At 38.8% G+C, this 17,611-nt stretch overlaps 3 protein-coding genes and 10 non-coding genes across 16 annotated transcripts; all 13 read left to right on the top strand.

Moving 5' to 3' along the window:
- The first annotated feature begins 407 nt into the window (after window positions 1–407).
- Window positions 408–1,886, top strand: atp5if1b (ATP synthase inhibitory factor subunit 1b). Its single transcript, XM_034134731.1, has 3 exons — window positions 408–578; window positions 1,199–1,311; window positions 1,450–1,886. Exons 1-3 carry the CDS (start codon window positions 510–512, stop codon window positions 1,589–1,591), a joined length of 324 nt encoding a protein of 107 aa, XP_033990622.1. The 5' UTR covers window positions 408–509; the 3' UTR covers window positions 1,592–1,886.
- Window positions 1,887–4,618: 2,732 nt separating this feature from the next.
- rpl13a (ribosomal protein L13a) lies at window positions 4,619–7,854 on the top strand. Its single transcript, XM_034124679.1, has 7 exons — window positions 4,619–4,683; window positions 5,411–5,483; window positions 5,811–5,876; window positions 6,111–6,212; window positions 6,833–6,918; window positions 7,129–7,188; window positions 7,598–7,854. The coding sequence occupies exons 1-7, from the start codon at window positions 4,663–4,665 to the stop codon at window positions 7,805–7,807; spliced, it is 618 nt and encodes a 205-aa protein (XP_033980570.1). The 5' UTR covers window positions 4,619–4,662; the 3' UTR covers window positions 7,808–7,854.
- On the top strand, window positions 5,661–5,742 carry LOC117479458. Its single transcript, XR_004555578.1, has one exon. It is a non-coding gene; the product is annotated as a small nucleolar RNA Z195/SNORD33/SNORD32 family (small nucleolar RNA).
- LOC117479390 lies at window positions 5,937–6,017 on the top strand. The gene has a single exon (XR_004555567.1). It is a non-coding gene; the product is annotated as a small nucleolar RNA Z195/SNORD33/SNORD32 family (small nucleolar RNA).
- Window positions 6,656–6,728, top strand: LOC117479417. Its single transcript, XR_004555573.1, has one exon. It is a non-coding gene; the product is annotated as a small nucleolar RNA SNORD50 (small nucleolar RNA).
- LOC117479431 lies at window positions 7,339–7,411 on the top strand. The gene has a single exon (XR_004555575.1). It is a non-coding gene; the product is annotated as a small nucleolar RNA SNORD50 (small nucleolar RNA).
- Window positions 7,855–10,362: 2,508 nt separating the features above from the next.
- On the top strand, window positions 10,363–16,027 carry LOC117489305 (60S ribosomal protein L13a-like). 4 transcript variants are annotated; one of them, XR_004556716.1, is made up of 12 exons: window positions 10,363–10,524; window positions 10,958–11,030; window positions 11,302–11,370; window positions 11,569–11,634; window positions 11,833–11,898; window positions 12,097–12,162; window positions 12,391–12,492; window positions 13,875–13,951; window positions 14,158–14,217; window positions 14,547–14,632; window positions 14,842–14,901; window positions 15,445–15,674. XR_004556716.1 is itself a non-coding variant. In XM_034138922.1 (10 exons), the coding sequence occupies exons 7-10, from the start codon at window positions 12,420–12,422 to the stop codon at window positions 15,649–15,651; spliced, it is 426 nt and encodes a 141-aa protein (XP_033994813.1). In that variant the 5' UTR covers window positions 10,371–10,524; window positions 10,958–11,030; window positions 11,302–11,370; window positions 11,569–11,634; window positions 11,833–11,898; window positions 12,097–12,162; window positions 12,391–12,419; the 3' UTR covers window positions 15,652–16,027. The 4 variants fall into 4 exon arrangements, 2 of the variants coding, with proteins under 2 accessions (XP_033994813.1, XP_033995571.1); XM_034138922.1 differs by lacking the exons at window positions 13,875–13,951; window positions 14,158–14,217 and having other exon boundaries at window positions 10,371–10,524; window positions 15,445–16,027; XR_004556688.1 differs by lacking the exons at window positions 14,547–14,632; window positions 14,842–14,901 and having other exon boundaries at window positions 10,373–10,524; window positions 15,445–15,610.
- Window positions 11,152–11,233, top strand: LOC117479451. Its single transcript, XR_004555577.1, has one exon. It is a non-coding gene; the product is annotated as a small nucleolar RNA Z195/SNORD33/SNORD32 family (small nucleolar RNA).
- Window positions 11,420–11,500, top strand: LOC117479410. Its single transcript, XR_004555570.1, has one exon. It is a non-coding gene; the product is annotated as a small nucleolar RNA Z195/SNORD33/SNORD32 family (small nucleolar RNA).
- Window positions 11,684–11,764, top strand: LOC117479404. Its single transcript, XR_004555569.1, has one exon. It is a non-coding gene; the product is annotated as a small nucleolar RNA Z195/SNORD33/SNORD32 family (small nucleolar RNA).
- Window positions 11,948–12,028, top strand: LOC117479396. Its single transcript, XR_004555568.1, has one exon. It is a non-coding gene; the product is annotated as a small nucleolar RNA Z195/SNORD33/SNORD32 family (small nucleolar RNA).
- LOC117479383 lies at window positions 12,223–12,303 on the top strand. Its single transcript, XR_004555566.1, has one exon. It is a non-coding gene; the product is annotated as a small nucleolar RNA Z195/SNORD33/SNORD32 family (small nucleolar RNA).
- LOC117479424 lies at window positions 14,368–14,440 on the top strand. The gene has a single exon (XR_004555574.1). It is a non-coding gene; the product is annotated as a small nucleolar RNA SNORD50 (small nucleolar RNA).
- Window positions 16,028–17,611: the final 1,584 nt, after the last annotated feature.

The following is a 17,611-nucleotide window of genomic DNA, read 5'->3' as shown; positions in this document are numbered from 1 at the left end:
TTGTTTTTTTCCCCCACAACTTTATTTGAAACTTGAGGACAAAAGCGCATTACAAATTCAAAAGGTTGGGGGAAAAGTAGTACTAGACAGCTAAGGGATATCCTTGATAGATTAATTAAAGGGACACATTGTATACGTTAAAATACATGTTATAAAACGAAGATATTCACAAGTTTTGGCATGTCAGCAGAAACGTAAAAAACGTGTGTTGTCACGCTGTCCACTCTCGGGAACATACCACTTTGGAAAAAAAGACACGGCGCATTTCCTCAAACTATATTTAACTACTCCTTATTCAAAAATAAAATTGGTTGTAGCGGAGTGTATGTTAAAATATGATTTGTTATTACCTCGGTTTTACATTAGACGAACCTGGCCGTGATGCAGGATGTCGTCACCCCTGTCTGAGTAATAATGGTGTGTTCCTGTGGCGTATTTTGAGGACAAGGGCAAGCTCTTCTCCTGGAAACTTCTTCTGTCAGTGTTGTTTTCACACGTGAGACACAGAAATGGCGAGGTTTTTGAGGCCCAACATCAGGACTTTTGTCACATCACAGCTTAGAATGTCCTCCGACCAGGTAAAATACATCCTTGCAATACACCACTTGGTTGCTGTGTGTGAATCATACATGAATTAGCCTAATTAGCTGAACGTTTGTTGACAAGTGGACAAACAACTGTTGGTGGCATGATTGTAGGTCAGAGGGATTTTCTAGTAAATCAATTTCTGGGACAGATTTACAACAATTACCTTGACTACAAATTATTTATTTTAATCACATTATGTTATATTAGCTCAATTGAAAGAAAAAACAGTAGTTTCCTGGCTACCTGCTTTACTCAGGAGGAAATGCATCACTTCTATGGTTGGGTTTTTTTTTCTGTGGTTTTGGTTGCATCATTCTACACAAACAGTTTCTGGTCTGTTCCAAGTTACATTACATCTATTATCAGCTTTCTAACAAAGAGTCCTGTTTGACTCCTCTGAAACAAACTAATTGTTGACCTTGTAGATTCAGTCATTGTAGCCTGAATCTACCTTCATAGCATAGACAAGTCTTGATAGCTAATAACTACCCTTGAAATTGTGAAATATGAAGACACTGTTTCTTTAAATATTGTCTATTGAGCAAAGACCTAACAAGGCTCTCTTTTGTCTCTGAATGTATTTACCTAACATTTCCCCGCCCTGCCTCAGTTGGGTGAGCTGGGTAAAGGTGCAGGAAAAGGTGGTGGTGCTGGAGGGTCCATCAGAGAGGCAGGTGGATCCATGGGGAAGAAACAGGCTGCTGAGGAGGAGATGTACTTCAAGTATGCATTTATTTCTTTTACAGCAACCACATGTTGACTGAGAGTGTTACATCTGTCTTTTTTTTTCTTTATTATGATTTTCTCTTCCTGTCCTTATTTCTCTGTGTTGTGTCTATTATCTGTCCCTCTGCACATTAGGCGTAAGGAGCAGGAACAGCTGGCTGCGTTGAAGCAGCATCACCAGGAGGAAATTGAACACCACAAAAAGGAGATTGAACGTATGCAGCGCGAGATTGACCGCCACAAGGGAAAGATCAGGAAGCTTAAGCACGACGACTGAGTGTAACCTACCAAATAAAAAAGTTCCAGTTCTCTCACCGACACAGCCAAACACCTTCACTATTTACTCAGATTGCTGCATGCACTGTCATCGGGCCAGGCATGAATGTGTGGTTGATTGTACTGTAAATGCATGAAGTTATTAAAACGGTTTAATAAAAGATTATTGTTTCCATTGCATGTTGTGACACAAGTTGTACAAATGTTTTCGAGAAACTTATGAATCTCCAATGCTTAAAATGGGTACATCAACCTATTTTCTTGTGTGATGTATAAATAAATGCATATTGTAAAGGCAAATTGAATCACCTCTATCTTTTTAGTGCTGTAAAAAATTATATACAGATGTTCAATTGAATTGAATTGATTTATTTAAAACAAGGGACAGTGTACATTAATCAACATATTAAAAACATGTAAAAGTACTCGAATTAGCCAAAAGGCTAGTTTTCATCGATAGTCCCTTTGCCAGATGGTGATAGGCATCCTAAAAGCAATAATTAAAATAACAAGACATTGTTATACCAACATTTTTATAAATAGACATCACTGAATACAGATAAGAGCAAGTCATGATAATAAATACAACATTCACAATATGCACTCATACTAACACCTACACCCACACATCAGTGCTGACACTGTTGATTATTAATGAGCCACTTTTTAACACTGTGCTTGAATGTGTAGTAGGATGAGGATTCTCTTATTGGTTGTGGTATTGAATTCCATTGATGGGATGCATGGAATGAAAAGATAGCCTGACTAAATGCACTTTTCCTAAATGGGATGGTGCAGTCTCCCCTCGCCGCACCTCTAGTACCCCTGGTTGAGGTGGACTTTAGGCTGATAAAGCCAGCCAGAGGAGGAGGAGCCAACCCACGAGTGATCTTATAAACTAAGCAGACATTTTTGTAAACTATGAGATGTTCCCAGCTGAACAGATTATGCTTTTTAACAATGTGACAATGATGATACCGGAATGGCTTTTTGTCTAGTGTTTTGAGTGCTTGTTTATATAGTGATTCCAGTGGTTTTAGAGCTGTAGAGTGTGCATTAGACCAGCTTATCAGACAGTAGTTGATGTGGGAGAGGACCATTGAGTGAAGGTATAGCTTAGCTGCTGCATTTGATAGGAAGTTTCTAATTTATCTGAAATTTTACAGATTGAACTTCACTTTATTGCCGACCTTTTTGATATGGGTTTTGAAACTGAGGTTTGTGTCAATGTGTACTCCTAAGTACTTATACTCCGAGACAACTTGTCGTCTCCTTCCAGAAAAGAAAACATCTTGTTCTGTTATAATGCTGTGGCCCTTGGAGAAGAACATACACACTGTCTTTGAAATATTTGGTTGCAAACAATTGTTGTTAAGCCAGGATGTAATATTCACCAAGACATCAGTTACCTTAGTTGCAACCTCTTCTGCGGTTTTGCCATGAGTAAAAACAACTGTATCATCAGCATACATTAATACATCACATTGTCCACACACAGAAGGCAGATCATTAATGTACATGCTAAACAGGATTGGGCCCGCCCAATACAGAGCCCTGCGGTACTCCAGTTGACAGACATAGCGCACTAGACTTATGGTTTTCAATTTTAACACATTGGGAGCGGGATGAAAGATACGATTTAAAAAGGTTGGTGAATTCTATAGAAAAATGTAAGTTGAGCATTTTTTGCAATAAGATGTTATGATTAACAGTGTCAAAAGCTTTCCGTAAATCAAGGAACACGGCCCCCACAACCTCACCCCTGTCCATTGATGCGTTAAGTTTTTTCTACGAAGAAGCATGTCGCTGTTTCTGTTGAATGATTAGCCCTGAATCCAAATTGCATTGGATGCAGTGGAAAGGAGCTGTTGTTGAGATGATTGATGATTTGTTTGGCAATCAGTTTTTCAAATACCTTGGATACTATGGGCAAGATACTGATGGGCCTATAGTTGGATGTCATGAGAGATTTAATATCATTAAGGTTTCAATATGATGACATTAGTTTCAGCCATTACATCCTTAATATGTCAATGTTAAACTATTACCTAAATGATTTTGTCCCTAACTTGACATGCATCATTGTAAAATATACATAGCCTATGCAATCACAGACCTTGGCCATATTTACGAAAATGCACTGTGTCGTTTCTGACCCAGCCCTGCAAGGTTTAAATGCATATTGTGAAGATGTGATTTGCATCAATTTGCTCTTTAAGGTAACATGTATATGGGCCAGTGAAGGGCCTGGGTTGCTCATGTTCCTTAATTGGCTATCCTTGAAGCATAGAGGTCACATCCACTGGATTTTCAAACCAAATAAATCGGATGATACAACTCAGCTGTACGTTATCTTCTAATATTTGAACCAAGATACCCATGACATGCTTCACAATAACATATAATCCCTTCAATTCAATATAAAACCATTTTAAGTAAAACATCTATTAGAAATTAAATGTGATAAGAGGCAGCATACAGCAGCATGGCACACTTAGTTTGACATTTAACCAGGGTTGGGTCGGATTACTTAGAAATGTAATTTATTACTGAATAGGACTAAAAGTTAGATGGCAATTGTTGTAAATTGTAATGTTATCCATTGGATTTTCAAACACAAATGTATCAGAATATTTTAAATTATGATAATATTACTCATAGACTGAGAAAGGTATTACAAAATCAAATATTGATGATTCTCAATAAAGACATATGTTTTATCTGAGGGAAAAATCACTGAAAAATGTATAGAAAATAGCAAGTTGGTGCATTAAGTTAACACATATGAGTGAGCAGAACACTGTGCTCCAACTGAAGGTCCAGGTGTTACTGACACTTTTGACAACATTGCAAACACTCTAAAATATAAATACATAATTGGAAATAGTAAAGAATACATCTATTAGATACTAAACATTTTTTTGAAAATAACTTCTCCCTCCACACACCGGCAGCGATGCAACATTTGTGTACATGCTTACCTTCCCACGAGAAAGAAGTAAAACGTCGTCACTTCCGCCTGCCCCTGCCTTTTAGAACGGGCAGCCCCGTACGTCTTTCTTTTCGCACATCATGGCGGACCGGTTCAATAAGGTAAACTGCTGCGGCCGAATTATAATCACAATTTTTGCTATTTAGGGGTTGTTAAATCTGGCACTTTATAGTTAACCTGCAAGCCGTAACCACAGGGCTTCTTGTCGTTACTTCTTTTTTGTTCGGTGTTACTCTTAAGACCTTATTTTGGAACTTTTTTGAGACGCCTAGCCGTGCCTGAGTGGACATGCCTTCAACATGGCAGCTTCCCTAACGAGTCAACGCCGTTAGCCTGCTAGCTTAAACTTGGGGCATGAGAATGTGTACGTCTGGATAACAGCGTAAATGTAGTAATTTTAAGATGCACATCCTATACTGTTTAAAGGGCGTAATGCTTATATACTAGCCCACCATTTTATTTTTGTTGTCTAAAATGCATTAAGCGTGCTTTGACGTTGATGCTAAGCTAACGATATGCTCGTCGGTTGGCTCCATGTGGCATTTATTACAAAGCTCAAAGTTCTCTAACGTTTCTAATTGGCAATATTTGATTTAAATTGGCAATGGTTGCCTTTTTTCTTTAGGAGCATTAACGTTTTAAAATGGCGTGTGAGTTTACTATGTATAAAACGTGACCAGCAACATAAATATATTGAATCAATTTCTGAAGCGTGTGTCTGATTTTATGTTAAATATTTAAAGCAAGCTTGTAGAATGGCCAATGTTAGCCGTATTTTCAGCTCAGAATTATTATGCATGTATTCATTTCTCACTTTCCAACCTGCAGGTTCTGCTGCTTGATGGCAGGGGCCATTTACTCGGTCGGCTTGCTGCCCTGGTGGCTAAACAGGTCCTTTTGGGTAAGTTTATTTCTTTTTAAGTAAACCCATATGTAATTTAATGCTGGAAAACCATTAACTCTAAAGTCATTTATAGCAAGAATGAACCCTTGATTAAAATACCCAGCAGTGAATGGAGTGAGACCCTGCTCTCGATCAATATTGAGATTACCAAAGGGGAAATTAAGCTGCTTTGCCTCTGTCAATGATGATCACCTTACAGCTTTGCTTGAGTTTAACGACCATGAGAAAACTCACATGCACTACCATCTGAGACAGTATGCAGGCGATGGTTAATGTGAGCACATTTTATTCCTCTCCAAATGCTAAACTACAGTTTTCTTTTAGGACACAAAGTAGTGGTGGTGAGATGTGAAGGCATCAACATCTCCGGAAACTTCTACCGTAACAAGCGTAAGTAGAGTTTATGTATGCTCGACAAAACACTTTTCCATTGTGCCTTATGATTTGCCTGTTGTCAGTGATGATTCCCTACTATATTGTTCGAGTTTAATTGACCATGAGACCACTACATGCACTACCATCTGAGACATCAGCATTTAATACTGCCATAATGGCTGCCCCTGCTTGGAGTCCTTGAAGTATTTGTGACTCAGTTCAGTGTTTACATTTTGTTCCCCTCTATAGTGAAGTACCTGGCTTTCCTGCGTAAGAGGATGAACACCAACCCCTCTCGTGGACCTTTCCACTTCAGAGCCCCCAGCAGGATCTTCTGGAGGACTGTCAGAGGTGAGCATGAAACTAAGTGTAAAGTTGGGAAGGGGCAACTCTCAACAAATGAAATGTAATACTGACATATTCTTGTAGTGGGAATATCACAGCATATACTGTGAAATAAATTGCCTTTCAGTGTCAAAGCTATTGAACAATGCTATTACCGTTTTGAATAAACAGATTGCACTCAAACAAGTTGTTCAGTTAAAATGCAGTAAATGCTTTTTTAAGTGTGGACTGCGCATTGGACAGGCATTATTTACTTTGACAGAGATATTTATTTCTCTACCATGAAATGTGGCTGAGACACTATAAGTCTAGTTGCAAGGCCTAAACATTTTAATCATAAGAACCAACAAAGATCCAGTGTTGGCTAAAATATAATTCTGTGTAATCTAGATTCATATTTGGTAATACAGGATCTTGGCATTTATTTGACCCAGCACAAGTTCTTTGATTGACAGTGATGAACACTATACCGAAACTGATCATCCATTGATGAGACAACTTTTCGGATCTGATTACTGAGTTGAGAAGGGGACATTCATGTGTGCTTGGACAAATACAGGTTAGGTTCGGGTTTAATGCAATGGCTATTTGAAACTTAATTGAACTAACGAGTATTCTGTTTACAGGCATGTTGCCCCACAAAACCAAGAGAGGACAGGCCGCTCTGGACAGGATGAAGGTGTTTGACGGTATCCCCCCACCCTATGACAAGGTGATTATTTCAATTGAAAAACAAAGGGCCACATTGTATACTATGTGCCCTTGACATGTCTACTCTGCTGTCTGTGATGTTAACCTTTATACTTACTTACCTTGTTTGAGTTATGACTCTGAAAATAAAATTATCTCTGAGACATGCAAGCCTATCAATGCAAAGACATTTTGTTTTCTTCTTTTACTGATTTTGGCTTTGTTTCCACAGAGGAAGCGCATGGTTGTTCCAGCTGCTCTTAAGATCGTGCGCCTGAAGCCCACTCGCAAGGTGAGCATCCATTATCTGTCTTTAAGAACAGACTAAATGGGATTTTGGCCACACTTAAGATTAGATCTTTAGTTCTTACATGGCTTTCATATTAGCCAACATGCAGAAATACCAGTTGAATTGGTTCAATCTGCCACAACGGTTCCTACTTGACAGTGATGAACACTATACCGAAACTGATCATCCATTGATGAGACAACTTTTCGGATCTGATTGCTGAGTTGAGAAGGGACGTTGTGCCTTTTTTTGTTTTTTTTAATGAAACTAAACAAAGTTTATAGGTGCACTATCAAAGAACATGTGAATGTTTGTTTTAGTGGGGAGTTTCTATTGCCTACACTTTAGAAGGTTAATTTAGAAAATATATGATTCACTTTGAAAGTTACTGACTTTGACTTTTCTGTCTCAGTTTGCTCTTCTTGGGCGTCTGGCTCATGAGGTTGGCTGGAAGTACGCGGCCATCACAGCCACCCTGGAGGAGAAGAGAAAGGAGAAGGCTAAGCTGCGCTACGGCAAGAAGAAGTGTACGATCAAGCTGACCAAGGTGGCAGAAAAGAACGTTGAGAGCAAGATTGCAAAATACACGGACGTTCTGAAACAATATGGAGTCCTTGTCTGATCTAGTTGTCTCCGGCCAATAAAGAAAATAAATGTTTATAGAAAGTGTATTGACTTTTTCATTCCGCTTTGCTGAAAGTTGCACTTATATTGAAATAAAGTTAATAATTCCAATTGTATATATTGGATCTGGCCATTGTTTGCAGACTTGACTAAATGTTTAATGCTTAAGGGACATGGCCAACCAGAAGCCTGACTAACATTACATGTGTGGGAGGAGATATTAGTGTTAATGACTTTCAGGCATGGGAATAAATACAGGCTTCAGGTTTTAATAATATGGTGAATTCTGAAGTTTAGAAGTACTAAGGAAATCGGTGTGGACTGTTTCATTTATGAAATAGGACTGAATGTCCTAAATGTGAGTGATCTGGGATTCAAAGGACTAACTGGGAAGTATCACTGGTTTGAAATAAAAGGGTGAAAAGGCTTCAACGCTGTCCCCACAAACTAATGAATTAAGACATGCATAAAAGTAAGAATATTTGCTTTGTCTGTTCACATTATGTCCACCTTTCTCCTTATCTAAACAATTGTGGCAAGTGCCATTAAAGGTGGGGTATGTCATTTATTTCAGAAACACTTTATATTCCATGGAATGCTCTTAACATCCCGATAGCAATGCATATATGAAATGCTTTGACAATAAATACATACAAAAATGTCGTCTGTGGAAGCCGTCGCGCTGTAAAAAGCACGACCAATCATTTTAGCCGGCCCGGCTAAAATAACTGGATGGCCAACCTGCCTGTCAGCCTTCCATCTGTGCACAAACTTATCTCGTGCCGTCATTGGTCATGTGCGCGTTCGTGTGTGTTGGCGCAGGGGCTCTGTAAGGAAGTCTGAAGGAAGAGGCAGATTTTTTTTCGGTTGAGTACTTTCAAATTCGCGCGCACTCGAGCTGGTTTCTCCAAAATTACATACCCCACCTTTAAGCATACCAATGCGTCCACTCTTTTGTAGTATAAAGACAAGTGTTCAGAGAGCTACATGATTTTGCGTCTATTGCATTGAAATTTGCATATTTAATTTACTTATGATAGTTTGCAAGAAAGTTAAAATATGGTTGTCACCGTTGTGGACTTCATTCATTTACTTTTGTCACAGTTGGTAAAAAAAGAAAATGGTAGATTTATCAATCCTGTGAATCACAGCGACCACTGTGGATCAGCTTCTCTACCAGCAGAGAGCAGTGTTACACTGATTGATTTGGGATCAATTGTGGAGATTCTCTTCCAAGTAATCTGATAAAAACACGTTATTTTCTCTTGCACCAATAAATTAAGGCAAAATATGATTCATCTTATTGATTTACCCTTGTCATAAAAAGTGTGGACATTTTTCAAATCCGTATGTTAAATATAATGCGATCCGTCAAGAACCTGTATACAAATAAAAGACACAATCCTAAAGAAGTGGACTATAAGTGTTAACTTTCATTTGCAATTATATGGTCTTAAAAGAGTACCCTCCAGAAAGTAAAGACACATCCAGCTAATTCTTACAGAATAATTTATTGTATATTTTTTTAACAACTATTTCTATTATTCAGGTTGGTACAAAATGATCACAGAAATGTAGCTGCACTTTACTGGTAAAACTACTGGATCTCCTGGGAAGGAATGGGCAGCCTTTAGTTCCTCATCTTAATAGGACAAACGTTGAGGTCATACAAAACAAGTCATTCCCTCTTTTACTGGTGCTCCAAAATAAGCTTTTGAGAGATGATTGGAAAGTTAATCAGTCAAAATCAGATCCACTACTGATTTTTCCCAGCCTTTCTGCCTTTTTATCAACGTGTTTTTTGCTTTCCTGTTTAATTTGAAAGATTTTTAGTTCTTAGGATGTGAAAGGAAAATCCAGTTTACATAAATAAATAAGAATATTTTCAAAAGTCAAAAGTGGAACCTATTAATCATCTTGTGAATTATCTTTGGACCATGTGAGAGGTCCCAACTTTGGTCAAGACACGTTGGTTGTGTCCTGTTTTTGAGCTTATTTATTTATGAATATTAATTTTGCTTTTAACTGAATTGTATTTTATTCTTCTTTTATTCCTTTTTATTATGTGTAGTATGTGTATATATATATATATACATTATATATGCATACATATTTAAATATAGGCCTATTTCTTTATTTTGGCTCACAGATCATGTGTTACACTCAGTATTGACCGGGAAGAGGGGTATTGTTTTTATTTGTGAATTGTCTATGTTTTAAACACATGTGGCATTAGAAAAGGGGCTATAAGTTATCAGTTATTTTTGATTTGTTTACAGCTTCCTTTTCTCCAACTCATTTTAGCTAAATGTCCATAATCCTCTGTGTTGATTGGAGGGTAATTGAGATCAGCTGTTGCAGGGTGTGGGGACTGACTGCTAATTAAGAACTGAGAGCAGCTTGTTGCATTTCTCCTTTTGGTCAATAGGGCTGTGATGACACCCTCTCTTTAGGACTTCAGAGAGGTGGAGACTGCAGGAGACTGCAGTACACACACACACACACACACACACACACACACACACACACACACACACACACACACACACACACACACACACACACACACACACACACACACACACACACACACACACACACACACACACACACTCGAGCAGTGGCTGAGTGAACATGCAGCCATTCATCATGGCAGCTTCCCCCAACGAGTCAACGCCGTTAGCTTGCTATGCTAAACTTGGGTCATGGAAATGAGTAAGTCTGGACAACAGCGTACATGTAGTCATTTTAATAGATGCACATCCTTCTCGGTTCGGCTTTATGCTTATATACTCGCGCACCATTTCTTTTTTTTGCAGTCTAAAATGTATTACACGTGCTTTGGCGTTGATGCTAAGCTAAAATATTGTCTCGTCGATGGGCTCCATGTGGCATTACAAAGTTCTATAACGTTCATAATTGGCAATTGGCCTTTTTTCCTAAGGACCAACAACGTTTTAAAATGGCGTGTGAGTTTTTACTATGTATAAAACGTGACCAGCAACATTAAGCTATTGAATCAGGTTTGAACCACGTGTTTAATAGATGTTACATATTTAAAGCAAGCTTATAGGATGGCCAATGTTAGCCGTATTTACAGCTCAACAATATAATGCAAGTATTAATATCCTCACTTTCCAACCTGCAGGTTCTGCTGCTTGATGACAGGGGCCATTTACTCGGTCGGCTTGCTGCCCTCGTGGCTCAACAGGTTCTGTTGGGTAAGTCATTATAGCGAGCATTAACCCTTGATTAAAATACCCAGCAGCAACTGAAATGAGACCCTGCTCTTTTGATAAATATTAAGATTACCAAAGGGGAAATTAAGCTGCTTTGCCTCAGTCTGTCAATGATGATCACCTTACAGCTTTGCTTGAGTTTAACGACCATGAGAAAACTCACATGCACTACCATCTGAGACAGTATGCAGGCGATGGTTAATCTGAGCACATTATATTGTTCTCCAAATGCTAAACTGCAGTTTTCTTTTAGGACACGTAGCAGTAGTGTTGGTGAGATGTGAAGGCATCAACATCTCTTGAAACTTCTACCGTAACACGGGTAAGTAGAGTTTATGCTCGAAAGAACCATATTTCCATTGTGCCTTATGCCTGTCAGTGATGATTCCCTACTATATTGTTCGAGTTTAATTGACCATGAGACCACTACATGCACTACCATCTGAGACAGTATGCAGGCGATGATTAATCTGAGCACATTTTATTGTTCTCCAAATGCTAAACTACAGTTTTCTTTTAGGACACAAAGTAGTGGTGGTGAGATGTGAAGGCATCAACATCTCTTGAAACTTCTACCGTAACACGGGTAAGTAGAGTTTATGCTCAAAAGAACCATATTTCCATTGTGCCTTATGCCTGTCAGTGATGATTCCCTACTATATTGTTCGAGTTTAATTGACCATGAGACCACTACATGCACTACCATCTGAGACAGTATGCAGGCGATGATTAATCTGAGCACATTTTATTGTTCTCCAAATGCTAAACTACAGTTTTCTTTTAGGACACAAAGTAGTGGTGGTGAGATGTGAAGGCATCAACATCTCTTGAAACTTCTACCGTAACACGGGTAAGTAGAGTTTATGCTCAAAAGAACCATATTTCCATTGTGCCTTATGCCTGTCAGTGATGATTCCCTACTATATTGTTCGAGTTTAATTGACCATGAGACCACTACATGCACTACCATCTGAGACAGTATGCAGGCGATGATTAATGTGAGCACATTTTATTCCTCTCCAAATGCTAAACTACAGTTTTCTTTTAGGACACAAAGTAGTGGTGGTGAGATGTGAAGGCATCAACATCTCCGGAAACTTCTACCGTAACAAGCGTAAGTAGAGTTTATGTATGCTAGACAAAACACATTTCCATTGTGCCTTAGGATTTGCCTGTTGTCAGTGATGATTCCCTACTATATTGTTCGAGTTTAATTGACCATGAGACCACTACATGCACTACCATCTGAGACATCAGCATTTAATACTGCCATAATTGCTGCCCCTGCTTGGTGTCTTGAAGTATTTTTAACTCAGTTTTTATATTTTGTTCCCCTCTACAGTGAAGTACCTGGCTTTCCTACGTAAGAGGATGAACACCAACCCCTCTCGTAGACTGTTCCACTTCAGAGCCCCCAGCAGGATCTTCTGGAGGACTGTCAGAGGTGAGCATGAAACTAAGTCTAAAGTTCAAATGCAGTAAATGCAATTTCTGTGGACTGCACATTGGACAGGCATTATATACTTTGACAGAGATATTTATTTTTCTACCATGAAATGTGGCTGAGACACTATAAGTCTAGTTGCAAGGCCTTACCCTTTTAATCATAAGAACCAACAAAGATCCAGTGTTGGCTAAAATATAATTCTGTGTAATCTAGGTTAATATTTGGTAATACAGGATCTTGGCATTTATTTGACCCAGCACAAGTTGTTCCTTGATTTGACAGCGAAGAACACTATCCCGAAACCGATCATCCATTGATGAGACAACTTTTCGGATCTGATTACTGAGTTGAGAAGGGGACATTCATGTGTGCTTGGCAGAGTTCCCGTTAGCCGGTAATTACCGGACAATGACCGGTAAAATATGCTGAAGTCCGGCAAATCTAAATCTCTCCGGTCAAAATGTCCGGTCAAAATAATTTTCCCTTAGCGCAATACCGCATCAGTTGCGCCACTTATGTGACAGACAAGAATAGTATGTGACAGACAAAAGAGTATGTGACAGACAAAAATTGTCAATTCTAATGTCTAACACTTAATGTGGAGAAAGAGATGTCCTGTATGGGTTGATTGTGCGTTGATCTGTTGGTAATGCCTCGGGGTTCCGGTGGGCATGTAAACAAATGCATAATGCTGCGCTATACTTTGTGGCCTCATCCGGTTGCATAGCGACGCTTATTGTTTAGGTGTCTTTTAACAAGCAGGTAGTCATATCATTAGCTAGAACTAGCTAGATCTGATCGATATGGACATAAATGCGAGTAAAGTCTAATCTGACAGGAGAGAGAGATCGGCTGCTGCTGACGAGTCGACACGCAGCTCTGCATGATCCCCTGCAGCGGCGAGCAGAGCAAAACACACTTCAGGTTAGAAAATCACACGTAGCTATTTTAATTACCTCTCAAACTACCTAAACTAGTTATAGATATGTTTAGTTTTACTGTCGGGTCACTCATTACTGGATCCGCGAGCTGCATGATACTGACGGGCTGTCAGGAGAAGGAGAGAGCGCTCCGTTTATTATTCCCGCGTTTTTGTAAATTACTGTACACTTTTGAATAATGTAGTTAATCTACTATAATTAGTTTGTTTAATGTCGAATCATATCAATTTGTTTTAAAGCTCAATAAATAACAAAGAAGACCTTTAACCGGCACTTATCTAATTTTGTCCGGAAGATTTCAACTTTAACGGACATGTTGACCGGCAAAAAAATATTCTAACGGGAACTCTGGTGCTTGGACAAATAAATGTTAGGTTCAGGTTTAATGCATTGGCTATTTGAAACTGAATTGAATGAACAAGTATTCTCTGTTTACAGGCATGCTGCCCCACAAAACCAAGAGAGGACAGGCCGCTCTGGACAGGATGAAGGTGTTCGACCCACCCAATTAAAAGGTGATGATCACAATTTAAAAAGAAAGGGCCACATTGTATGCTATGTGGCCCTGACATGTCTACTCTGCTGTCTGTGATGTTAACCTTTATACTTACTTACCTTGTTTGAGTTATGACTCTGAAAACAAACTCTCTCTGAGACATGCAAGCCTATCAATGCAAAGACATTTTGTTTTCTTTGACTGATTTTGGCTTTGTTTCCACAGAGGAAGCGCACGGTTGTTCCAGCTGCTCTTAAGATTGTGCGCCTGAAGCCCACTCGCAAGGTGAGCATCCAATATCTGTCTTTAAGAACAGACTAAATGGGGTTTTGGCCACACTTAAGATAACATTTTTAGTTCTTACATGGCTTTCATATTAGCCAACATGCAGAAATGGAAGTTAAATTTCTTCAATCTGCCACAGCGGTTCCTACTTGACAGTGATGAACACTATACCGAAACTGATCATCCATTGATGAGACAACTTTTCGGATCTGATTGCTGAGTTGAGATGAGGACATTCATGTGTGCTTGGACAAATACACTTTTGATTCAGGTTTAATGCATTGGCTATTTGAGACTTAATTGAACTAACAAGTATTCTCTCTTTACAGGCATGTTGCCCCACAAAACCAAGAGAGGACAGGCTGCTCTGGACAGGATGAAGGTGTTCGACGGTATCCCCCTACCCTATGACAAGGTGATGATCACAATTTTAAAAGAAACGGCCACATTGTATGCTATGTGGCCCTGACATGTCTACTCTGCTGTCTGTGATGTTAACCTTTATACTTACTTACCTTGTTTGAGTTATGACTCTGAAAACAAACTCTCTCTGAGACATGCAAGCCTATCAATGCAAAGACATTTTGTTTTCTTCTTTTACTGATTTTGGCTTTGTTTCCACAGAGGAAGCGCACGGTTGTTCCAGCTGCTCTTAAGATTGTGCGCCTGCAGCCCACTTGCAAGGTGAGCATTCAATATCTGTCTCAAGAACAGAGTAAATTGTGTTTTGGCCACACTTAAAGGTAGGGTAGGTAAGAATGGAGAAACCAGCTCGAGTGCGCTCGAATATGAAAGTACGCAGCTGAAAAAAAGCTGCCCCTTCCTTCAGACTTCCTTACAGAGCCCTCCAACACACGCACATGACCAATGAGGGCACGAGATAAGTTTGTGTCCGGGCCGGCTAAAATAATTGGTCTTGCTTTTTACAGCACCACGGCTTCCACAGATTACATTTTCTTTTTTAATATATTTATTGTCAAAGCATTTAATGTATTCATTGCTATCGGGATGTTAAGAGCATTCCATGGAATATAACAAAGTGTATCTCGAGCCGGTTTCTCAAACTTACCTACCCCACCTTTAATAGGTGCACTATCAAAGAACATGTGAATGTTTGTTTTAGTGGGAACTTTCTATTGCCTACACTTTAGAAGGCAATCTGATTAGGTTATTTAGAGAAGCTATGATTCACTTTGAAAGTTGCTTACTTTGACTTTTCTGTCTCAGTTTGCTCTTCTTGGGCGTCTGGCTCATGAGGTTGGCTGGAAGTACGCGGCCATCACAGCCACCCTGGAGGACAAGAGAAAGAAGGCTAAGCTGCGCTACGGCAAGAAGAAGTCTACGATCAAGCTGACCAAGGTGGCAGAAAAGAACGTTGAGAGCAAGATTGCAAAATACACGGACGTTCTGAAACAATATGGAGTCCTTGTCTGATCTAGTTTTCTCCGGCCAATAAAATAAATGTTTATAGAAAGTGTATTGACTGTTTCATTCCACTTGGCTGAAAGTTGCGCTTATATTGAAATAAAGTTAATTCCAATTGTATATTGGATCTGGCCATTGTTTGCAAGCTTGACTATGTATAGTGCGACCATGTGCTTAAGGGACTTGGCCAGATAAGCCAGGCGGTAATATGAAATGTGTGGAAGGAGATACTGGTGTAAATATGTATTTTGGGCATGGGAATGAATATAGGCTTCAGGTTTGAATATGGTGAATTCTGAAGGTTACAAGCCATAACGAAATCAGGCTAGACTGCTTCATTTAAGAAATTGGGCTTTGAATGTCATACACATGCGAGTGATCTTGGTTTCGAAGGACTAACTGGGATGTATCACTGGTTTGAAATAAAAGGGTAAATAAGGGCCAACAACGAAATAATTAAGACATGCATTGAAGTAAGAATATTTGCTTTGTATGTTCACACTATGTTCCCCCATCTTTATCTAAATTGTGGCATGTGCCAATAAGCATACCCATCTTTTATTGTAGTAAAAAGATCAGTGTTCAGAGAGCTATATTATTTTGCGTCTTTTTCATTGGACATTGCTTCACTTAATTTACTGATAGATTACAAGAATGGTAAATATGGTTGATTATAACACACTGTGGACTTCATTAATCGTCACATTTAATGATTTGTGGGACATTCTACCAGAAACTTATATTATCTGTCCTGGGATTGTTACAGTGAATACAAATTACAATCCATAACATATCTTAAAACTGATGAGATAGTGTTTTGTGAGTTGTTTGTACATAGGTCTGTGATTCACTAGGGTTTCAGGTGTTTTTTAATTTATTTAAAAACACTTTTGAAAAATAGAAGTTCTTAAAAATGGCCTGTCCCCAGCCAAATTGGAGCAAGGGGTTTACATTTTTTAATTAGCGAAACACATTTAAAAAAAAAGAAACGTCATTAATAACACATAACTTATCTTTTACCACAGTTCATTGAAAACATTGAATAATGCTTACATTTGACCAAAAAATTGTTTTACAACAGTCCCCATGTTTTTGGTCAGTCCTGTCACGCTTCATAAAATACTCCATAAAAAATTGTGCAATACACCTTTAAGAACATAATTGTGAAGGAGTTGCATCATCTGACTGAGGAGGAGCTGACAATAAGTGGGTAAATTCTGTCCTTGAATTTTAAGATTTTAAGATTTTAATCTGGTTTTTACACCTTTCTTTTTTTACGTGGACAAGCTTAAGGATCAGGCGCTGTCACGTTCAAATATCCCAGAAAAGGATTATGTTTTTGTTTTAAAAAAATGTATAAAAGTTCACTAAAATCCCTTGCTAGCAAGCTAACTATTTTTAAGCTAACATGTTGAAATGCTGAATAATGGCAGTTAAAATGGCCGACGGTCTGGCCCTGACCCTGTCACGTCAGGCACTGTCACAAAACAGCCTAACACTTCAGAGACATGTTTTGTATATCTGAGACCTCTAATATATATGAATGAAAAACAGTATAATAGGGGACCTTTAAATACCTGTTAATATTGTAATGGAGGTTATTATCTTTAAGTAACAATGACAGTCATTTGTTTTAATTCATGGAAATTGCAGTTTAATGGCTCCAGTCAGTGCAGCTGAGAGACAGAGGCAGTGTCGGGCGCGCAGAAATGCAGAACCTGATAGAAAGGAAAGACATCTTCAGAGAGAGAAGGAGAGATGGAGGCAGAAAAAAGAAAGTAGGAAAACTATTGACGAGTTGAGTAAGAGAGAGCAAAGACACAGGCGTAAGTTATGGCGAAAGCAACAACAACGATCTAGGCTCAAGAGAAAAGCCCCAGTTCCAGAACCGGAGCCAGGGACAGGGCTTTCAAGGTTAGAAAAGACTACCTTCATTTTACAACTTTATTTTACAGTCTAAACATATCAG

Source organism: Trematomus bernacchii, unplaced genomic scaffold, assembly GCF_902827165.1.
Source record: "Trematomus bernacchii unplaced genomic scaffold, fTreBer1.1, whole genome shotgun sequence".
Classification (NCBI taxonomy): Eukaryota; Metazoa; Chordata; class Actinopteri; order Perciformes; family Nototheniidae; genus Trematomus; species Trematomus bernacchii.
This window is presented reverse-complemented; position numbering and strand designations above follow the sequence as displayed.